General features: G+C 38.4%; 1 protein-coding gene across 1 annotated transcript; it reads left to right on the forward strand.

Annotated features, from left to right (window-relative positions):
- Positions 1 to 1,537: 1,537 nt before the first annotated feature.
- Positions 1,538 to 8,650, forward strand: p2rx3a (purinergic receptor P2X, ligand-gated ion channel, 3a; the record flags this gene model as incomplete). The annotated part of the gene is made up of 12 exons (XM_080036042.1): positions 1,538 to 1,662; positions 3,602 to 3,737; positions 5,249 to 5,320; positions 5,803 to 5,872; positions 6,282 to 6,378; positions 6,479 to 6,556; positions 6,671 to 6,812; positions 7,181 to 7,317; positions 7,414 to 7,507; positions 8,124 to 8,189; positions 8,294 to 8,371; positions 8,522 to 8,650. 12 exons carry the CDS (start codon positions 1,538 to 1,540, stop codon positions 8,648 to 8,650), a joined length of 1,224 nt encoding a protein of 407 aa, XP_079892168.1.
- Positions 8,651 to 8,983: the final 333 nt, after the last annotated feature.

Here is an 8,983-nt window from a genome sequence, read left to right on the forward strand (position 1 = left end):
TTCTTCAACTGCGTGCATTGGTCCAGTCCAGTTTGTGGTTTTGAGAGCAGCATACACAGACAGTGTTGTGAGCAGACCCATCACTTTACTTTTGAGCCTGTATAGAGTTTGTTTGGATTTCCAATATGTCGGGGGTTTCGATGGTAGTCACAGTGGTTCAAAACCCTTTGAATCTGGGTTTGATGATTTGTGATTTCATCCTGTTCACAGTTTTGCTTCCTGTGTCCGGTGGTGTATTTTGAATGTTTCCAAAGACTGGATCTGAGATTATTTTGACCTGTCGTTCAATGAATGTGACAATGTCAGTAAACTGTGGCCTGCGGTTGTGTCGTTCCACCATTTCACATGCAGATTCTCTCCATCTTTCTCTCTAGCTTGTATGGAAGCTTCGAAATCAATGCTTTCATGTTTGCCGACACATTGAGTTCCCTCATTTACTGTACATTCTCCATTACGTTGCAGCACTCACGTAGGAAAAGTGCACAGGCTTTGAGAGATTTTACGTCCTCAGACTTTACTAATGGCCAGCTGAATTTGTTTGTGGTTGCTTCTTTTGCTTTAGTAAAAAGATTATAGCACTTCATCCAACGCTGGAAAAAAAGCATTTTAAAACTGATAAAGGGATGGGAATCTAGCTTTAAAAAATGGCCTTTCAGACAAAATTGTACAATGAAGAACTCTGTTAAAAGCTATGACAGATTGTTTATATGACAGTGACTAATGAGAAAAGAAGGTGAAGAAAAGAAAACCAACAGGAACCATTTAACAGCTTGATCTTTTAGAGAAAACCCTCAGAAAGGACTTGGCGGATTTAGCAGTATCTGCATCTTGATCTTTCTGAGCAGATAAAAGCAAAACGTTAGTAAAGGCCTGTGGACAACCTAAACAGGTAAGGCATTACACAAACTTAAACAGCTTTCAATGATGCGTCCTTTATAGTTTATGGAGTGAAATTGGCAAGTCTTGGGGTTTAGCTTCCCTCACACAGTCACTGAGTGACTGATGGAAGAGTGGGCTCCATCCAATAAATGTAAAAAAAAAATCCCTCTAACAGGATGTCTGAAATGTGTCTGGAGACAATGAAAATGGGTGTATGGGAAATTGATTAGTGTCCTGTGTGATTTCAAAAAGTACATAGCTGTAATAAGCCAGATGCGGTGAGAGAGAAGAGGCATGGGAGATGGGGAATTGTGGGCGAGGAGAGGAAGAGATGAGAGGGAAGAGGGAGGGACAGACAGAAGGATAGGGAGGTATACAATGTGTCATTATGAACCAGTGAAAACAAAGCAATGAGGAGAGAGACAAGTCATAGTACAAAGCAATGAAGCGGATGAGCACTGCAGGCCACGCCAAGAAGAGAAAGACACGACCAGCTTGAAGATCCATCACCACATCTTTCTCTCAATAGAATCAGGAAGTGTGGGGGCATCTTTAGTACCTTTTTTTTAAAGCAACCACCACCAAACGTATCTGAAGGCACCTGTTGAGGCTGGGCAGGTGTTGGCACTTTCTCTCTCAGACTTTCTGACAAGCAGCCATGGTGTGGGGCTTCGTCACTGACTTCTTCACCTACGAGACCACCAAGTCTGTGGTGGTCAAGAGCTGGTCCGTGGGCATCATCAACCGGATGGTACAACTGCTCATCATTGCTTATTTTGTCGGGTGAGTGAGTGATGTGTGATTGGTTTGTTTGTTGCATGTTTTGTGGGTTATTCTTATTATCTGCCTGATCCTAGGTGTTTTATTCTCTGTGAAACTGTGAAAAACAAATACTGAGATGGCTCTTATCATGCATGTCATTTTGGGTTTATTTGGCAAGGTTTTGAGATATCTTGAGATTTTTTTTACAGCAACGCCAATGCCATGAATGTGATGGGGAATTTAATTTGCGGTGCTTAAAGCTTTGACAAATGACATTTGATTAACAATAGCAAGCTTTAATTTACCAGAAACAAATCCAACAAGTTTGCCATGTAACCGCCTTCACAAGATATAATTACTGTGAATTTTGTTTCCAAATGGTTGGTTACCACCAGTAGTGTTTAAAATATGTCCTTAATCTTTACTTTCATTTTAGACTAAAGGGAAAGGGTAGTAAAAGTGAATCCAGCTAATCTCGTGCTTAACGTCCTCTTTGTTAGGTTGACAGCAGGACAGCGGTGAAAGCAGATTTCAGATTCCATATTTAAGAACAGCAATACAACAGCGTTAAAAATATTCCATTATAAAAAACAGTCAACATTTAATTCAAGTAAAATGCATAAAGTATTATCAGCTAAGTGTAATTTAAGTCATAACTCTTATTGTGTAACAGAATGGCCCCTTTCAATCAATCTGAGGATTATTTCCTAAACATAAACAGAAAAATTAGCATTTTATTGTCTTGTTCCTACTTTAACTAACAGATATACATTTGGATAGTTAAATCTTCAAGAGTAACTGTTAAATACATTTAAAAACAAAGATATTTCTTTCTAAAATGTAGTTGTGTATTAGTACAAATACCTCAAATTGTTTATTTTAGGACAGAATCTGGGTAAATGTACTTTTTTTTTAAATCTGACTACCGCACAGAATATTTGACCAAGTATTACTATTTTTATATGAGATGGACTGGGAGAGAGTGCGCATTATATAGCCTACATCTTGGACTGGTAGACCACAGCAATTCCCCAATATTTAAATTTGAAATTTCTAAATGAAACCAGCAGGATCACACTTTTTTGTTCATGTTTGCAGTGCAAATAAACTGTCAATTAATTATTTTGTACCTGTATCGTATCGCTATAATACTGTGGTGATCAGGCTCTGTTGGTACCTCTCATGTACTGTACAGTATTATCATTACATTACATAGTAAATCACATCCACATACCATCACATGTGCTTCAGGGGAACATGAGGGCAATGTTGTGAATACAATAACATTCTTTAAACAGCATCAATGTTAACGTAAAACTAGTAGGGACTCATTTTTGTCAGGGGGTAGGTGTCACATGGATTTAGCTGCAGGTAAATTTAAGCTGCTGCACAGAAGACTTTACATTTGACTAAAATATCCACACACAGCACAGGCTTTGAAATTAATCTATCGGTAGCCTATATATAGCAGATACTTTTCAATTAATACAATTTATTTCACTTTGATTTAAACAAAAACGACATCGATTCCCACATATCATCATTGTGGAAGCAGCGTTAGACCTAAATTAAACTCTTGAGGTTAGTTCTGTCAAGTTTAAACTTTAAGATCTCTGCAATATGCAGAGGTAGGTTACACACTATAAGAGTGCCTCTAATGGTATAATAAATCTTTTGATGTGGCAATTCTCTGAAAGCATTCTTCTCTCTGCTCTTTGCGGCTCTGTAAACGGGTATTTAAACAAAGAAAGCTAGCATCATGCCCGTTTACAGAGCCTAGGCTATGTAATCTTTAGGTACCGGATCTTTAGGAGATATTCACTGATTTTGACAAAAGAGATTTTGAAAACAAGCGTTCTCAGGTATGGCTGACTCCACCTTCACAGTTAATCAATGCTTATCATATCCTTCACCGCTTTAACTGAACTCTTGACCTGCTGTTGAATGCTTGGTCCTGCAGTTGGGTCTTCATCCACGAGAAAGCTTATCAGGTGACCGACACCGGAGTGGAGTCCTCTGTGATGACCAAAGTAAAGGGCTTCGGTATACATCAGAACCGTGTGATGGATGTGGCCGACTATGTCTACCCCCCACAGGTGTGTGTGTGTGTGTGTGTGTGTGTGTGTGTGTGTGTGTGTGTGTGTGTGTGTGTGTGTGTGTGTGTGTGTGTGTGTGTGTGTGTGTGTGTGTGTGTGTGTGTGTGTGTGTGTGTGTGTGTGTTTTAGTTTTCTAACCCCTTACCTAGGGGGCAAAGTGATTTTTTGGACATGGGCTGTTGTAAAAGGTTGTTCACCAGAAATGATATCTAGGACCTTCAAGGATCACAACCTGGGTGGACAACCTGGTCAACTACCTGCTGGAAAGCTACAGCGGGCCGAAATAGAAAATCAGAACCATGGTTTAATGCAAGGGTAAAACATTATCTTTTTAACTTATAGATATCATCATGAAACTTTGCCAGTTGGTTACTGACATTAAAACAGTGATTTTTTGTATTGAAGTTTTTTTCAAAAATTTAGCATATTTCACAAATTATGCACACATTAGCATATCTTTAAAAACAAAAAATCTAGATATTGGCTAAAGCTAGAGTTGAAATCTTTATTGCATTTTGACTTTATATAAGTGTGTTAAGTTTTGACATAACAAACTTCCTCTGTGAGAAATAGTGTGACAATTCTGGTTTGATAGTGTATAAATAAATGTGATTTGATTTTTTTTCATTACTCTGACCCAGAAATCTCAACTTCTAAATCACTTACATCAACTAAACTTTCCATAATCATTCTTAGCACTATTCTGTAGGTTATTGAAGAAGGATTTTTTCATATGTTGTTCATAGTCTGATTTATGAGACATTTTCTTCTTCAAAACCTGCCGTAATGCATTTTTAAGACCTGTACATAGTATTTTTTTGTTTATAAAATTAAAAAAGGCTGCGTAAAAAATCCTTCTTTAATAACATTCAGAATAGTGCTAAGAATGATTATGGAAAGTTTAGTTGATGTAAGTGATTTAGAAGTTGAGATTTTTGGGTCAGAGTAATGAAAAAAACTGTCAAATCATGTCAATCTAACCACTATCAAACCAGAATTATCACATCATTTCTCACAGAGGAAGTTTGTTATGTAGAAAGTTAACACACTTATATAATATCAAAATGCAATAAAGATTTTAACTCTGGCTTTATCCAATATCTAGATTTAATATCTAATTTGTGAAATATGCCAAATTTGCATATACAGTATATTCAAACAATCATTGTTTTAATGTCAGTAATCAACTGGCAAAGTTTCAAGATGATATCTATAATACCCTTGCATTAAACCATGGTTCCGATTTTCTATTTCGGCCCGCTGTAGCTTTCTAGCAGGTAGTTGACCAGGTTGTCCACCCAGGTTGTGATCCTTGAAGGTCCGACTCCTAGATATCATTTCTGGTGAACAACCTTTTACAACAGCCCATATCTGTTTTCCAAAAAAAAGAGGGTTTTGCCCCCTAGGTACCTTTTAACAGACTGGCTTTGAGAAATAGAGGTACCCTGACAGATGACACTCAGTTTAAGGTGGTATGAAATGATGTCCAAACATTCTAATGTTTCCCTCAGGGTGCTGGCATTTTCTGCATCATGACCAAACTCATCATCACGGAGAATCAGTTCCAAGGAACATGTGCAGAGGTAAGGACACATTCAAGTCACTGGATTTTTCTCATTTCATTTGAAGGACTGGCACCAAGATGTTTATCTGAAACTGAGCAAGAGTACAACCTCAAATCATTCCACACTTTCAATGTCCTGTTCATGGTATTAAGCCTTTCATCATACTTCCCCAATGTTAAATTTTTTTCTAATCAATGTCTCATTTATTCTATTGTATTTCACATGTGTGAATTTACTGAGGGAACACACACTGCCATTGTAGTGAGGTGCTGGCTTCTTTCCAGGTATCACATAACAATTGGGCAAGTTGCACTCACATACCTTTGACATTTGAGCAGACAGCTTTACAGCTGGCATTTAAAACTGATATTTGTGATACAGGCTTTTTGAGTCCTTGCAGAAGCAGATTCAATGGAAGGACTTGCAACAGAAACATGCTAAATTAACATGTGCACCAAAACAATATCTGCGTATTATACATTTCTGTGTTTGTGTTTCAGACTGTTCCGATGTATACATGTAAAACAGATGAAGACTGCAAAAAGCATTTCGGCGCCATACTCTCTAACGGTGAGTCTTTATTCTTCTTCACCTCACATCATGGCTCTACTGTAGATTTTGTCACATTGTTAAATAGAATGATAGTGAGCCAGACTTTGATGCACATCTATAAATGCTGTTAGGGCACTAGTGATTGGAGTGGCCAAAAAGGACAATAGTATGAAACTACTGTAACATTGGGAAAAGATGTGTATCAAAATCCAAGTTCACTGTATGTGTTGCACTGATTGAACTCTGCAGTCTTATTGTGCTTGATGGAGAATGATAAGTTCTTTGATAGGTTCAAGTAAAGTTTACAGAGGACAAGAATGGCTGTACTTAGATTATATAAACTATAATGTTGAAAAAAAAACATGACAAAGCGTACTTTGCATAATGACCTTTAAACTAACCGGATCATTTCTGTGTTACATGCCAGGCGTAATAACAGGTGTTTGCCTTAACCCCAATAATGACTCCAAGGGTCAGTGTGAGATTAAAGGATGGTGTCCAGTCGAAAACGACAGTGTCCAGATGTAAGAGTCACACACACACACACCTATGTTTGTGCACCGAACGACTATAAAGCTAAATGAGAGCTCACCTTTGTTTCTCCTCTACCAACCTCCTCCCCAGTGACCCCATGCTGGATGTGTACAACTTCACCATCTTCATCAAAAACAGTGTTCGTTTCCCACTCTTCGATGTCACCAGGTATGCATGCACACATTTTCTTAAATTTAAGCAGCTTTTGGTGCAACAAACGAGTGCGAAAATATCTAAGAACTACAGATTATTAATTATAAACATGAGGTCATTCTCTTGCAGGGGGAACTTTCCCAGCAATATGACATCCAAGGAGATCAAGAGCTGCACCTACCATCCGGAGAAGAGCCCCTTCTGTCCCATCTTTCGTGTTGGGGATGTGCTGACCTACACTGGGCAAGACTTAATGAGCCTTGCAAAAAAGGTCTTACCTATCCTCTATCTCCTCCTAGTTCATGCGTTTTCAAAATATCCTTTTGCTATTGATCCTCTTGGCTGGAATGTCATAACTGCATAGAAGGCTACAAACACAAAGCAACAGCTAGCGATCTGTTGTGACTTACAGGTACCTGCTGGTTGGTTTAATGCCATGGGAGTAGTCACTACATAGCCGCAGTTCTTTAACATACCACGTTTTGGTGTGTCCTACCAAACTCTGATATTAAAAAAAAGAGGTTAAGCAATTGAAAATCAGGTTAAATTAACACTAAGAAGACACCATCTTATTGAGCAAATATTTACGGGTGTAGAGTCTCAAAGTGAGTCTTTCTTCTCCTGATTCTTGTCTTTCAGGGTGGAGAAATAGGAATAAACATTCAGTGGAAGTGTAACCTGGACCTTGACATTGAAAATTGTGTACCCCGATACTCCTTCACACGACTGGATGCTCCATTTGCCAAGAACGCCGTCTCCAAAGGCTACAACTTCAGGTAGAGAGGCAGCTTTTCTGGAACGGTTGGAACTGATGTCAAGTCCATCTTTTTCATTCCTTTCTCAAGCAACTCTTTTGTTCTCTTTGAATGCAGATTTGCCAAATATTTCAAGACAGAGAATGGTACTGAATTTCGGACACTTCACAAAGCATATGCAATCCGCTTTGATGTCATGGTCACCGGCAATGTGAGTTGTGTGAAATTGTGGCGACGTGGGAGTTTGTGTGTTGAATTTAAAATAGCTTTAGGCATTCATTTGAATGGGTATCAATACAACGGTATCTAAATAACGTATTTTACATTTTATTTTTGTTGCATTTAATTGCATATTTACTGAGTCATTTATGGTCTTCCATATAGTTGGCAGCGATTGTTTGCCACTAAAATCCCCGATAATGTGGACCGTGTTATTTTAATTTGTCAAGATAATTTGTCTACTTAAAGTAGTAGTTCCACTCTATATGGGAAAATCACTTAAGTGCTCTCTTTAAATGAGAACGTCGATACCACTCTCATGTCTGTAAGTCAAATATAAAGCTGGAGCCAGCTGTCAAATAGCTTCACAAAGCATAAATACAATGTGAACAGGTTGTACAGAAGACAAGAACGGCCACGTTGGTAAATAGTTTTTGCTTCCATTATAACATAGTTGGTTATACTGTAATCGCTAGCTAAACATCTCGTGAACATAGGATGACAAAGATTATTTCCACTCATTATTTATAATACAATGAGTCATATATCATGTTATCATAAAGGTGTTTACGGGATGAATGAAATCTCTTCCTGCTTGTCTTTTCCAGGCAGGAAAGTTTAGCACAGTCCCGACACTGATCAACCTGGTAGCCGCCTTCACCTCTATTGGACTGGTAGGAATGTTCCAATCATACTGAAAAAAGATTCTTTTAAATTACTTTTCTTATTGCCGTCTACTTTTGTTAAACATTGTTCTTTAATATCTGTGTTTTCGCAGGGCACGGTTCTCTGTGACATTATCTTACTGAACTTCTTGAAAGGGGCGGATCAATACAAAGCCAAGAAGTTTGAAGAGGTTGTATAGCCTACATTTGCATGCATTCACATAGACACTGAAGACAGAGTGACCAAGACAAGTACAGTCTATTTGTGCTTTTTCTCTGCTGAAGCTAAGTATTGTTACTAAATATTGTCTTGTTTTTGTTTTTTAAAATGTCCCATGCAGGTGTCAGAGGAGCAAATCGCAGCTTCCCTTGCTCAGAGCCCAGCCAGCCAGTTCTCCCTCAAACCAGGTATCCCAAGCTCCTATGACTCTGGAGCCATTTCCCTCGCCAACTCTGACCACCATCTCTAACTGACCACATTCTGAAGAAAACGTGACAATCTTTCTTTCTAGCTTTCTTTCTCTTTACATTATTGCCTTATATTAAAGATTTGAATGAAGTATGCCTTTACTCTGGCTGTCCGTATCAAGCAGTCAGTTTTTTAGTTGGGCAAGTTTATGAAATCAGCTAAAGAACGACAATGTTGCTGCCATCTTAACAGTTTCAGGGAAGAAATGAACTACAGCTTTGTAGCCCATAACAATAACCGGCACACTGGAGCCCTCCTGGTTAGCAATATTCCATCAAAATTCTCCTGAAAAACGATGAAACTCAGGTGAATAGCCACTCTCCACCAAAGATAA

This window comes from Ammodytes marinus (genome assembly GCF_949987685.1).
Source record: "Ammodytes marinus genome assembly, chromosome: 10".
NCBI classification, from domain to species: Eukaryota; Metazoa; Chordata; class Actinopteri; order Uranoscopiformes; family Ammodytidae; genus Ammodytes; species Ammodytes marinus.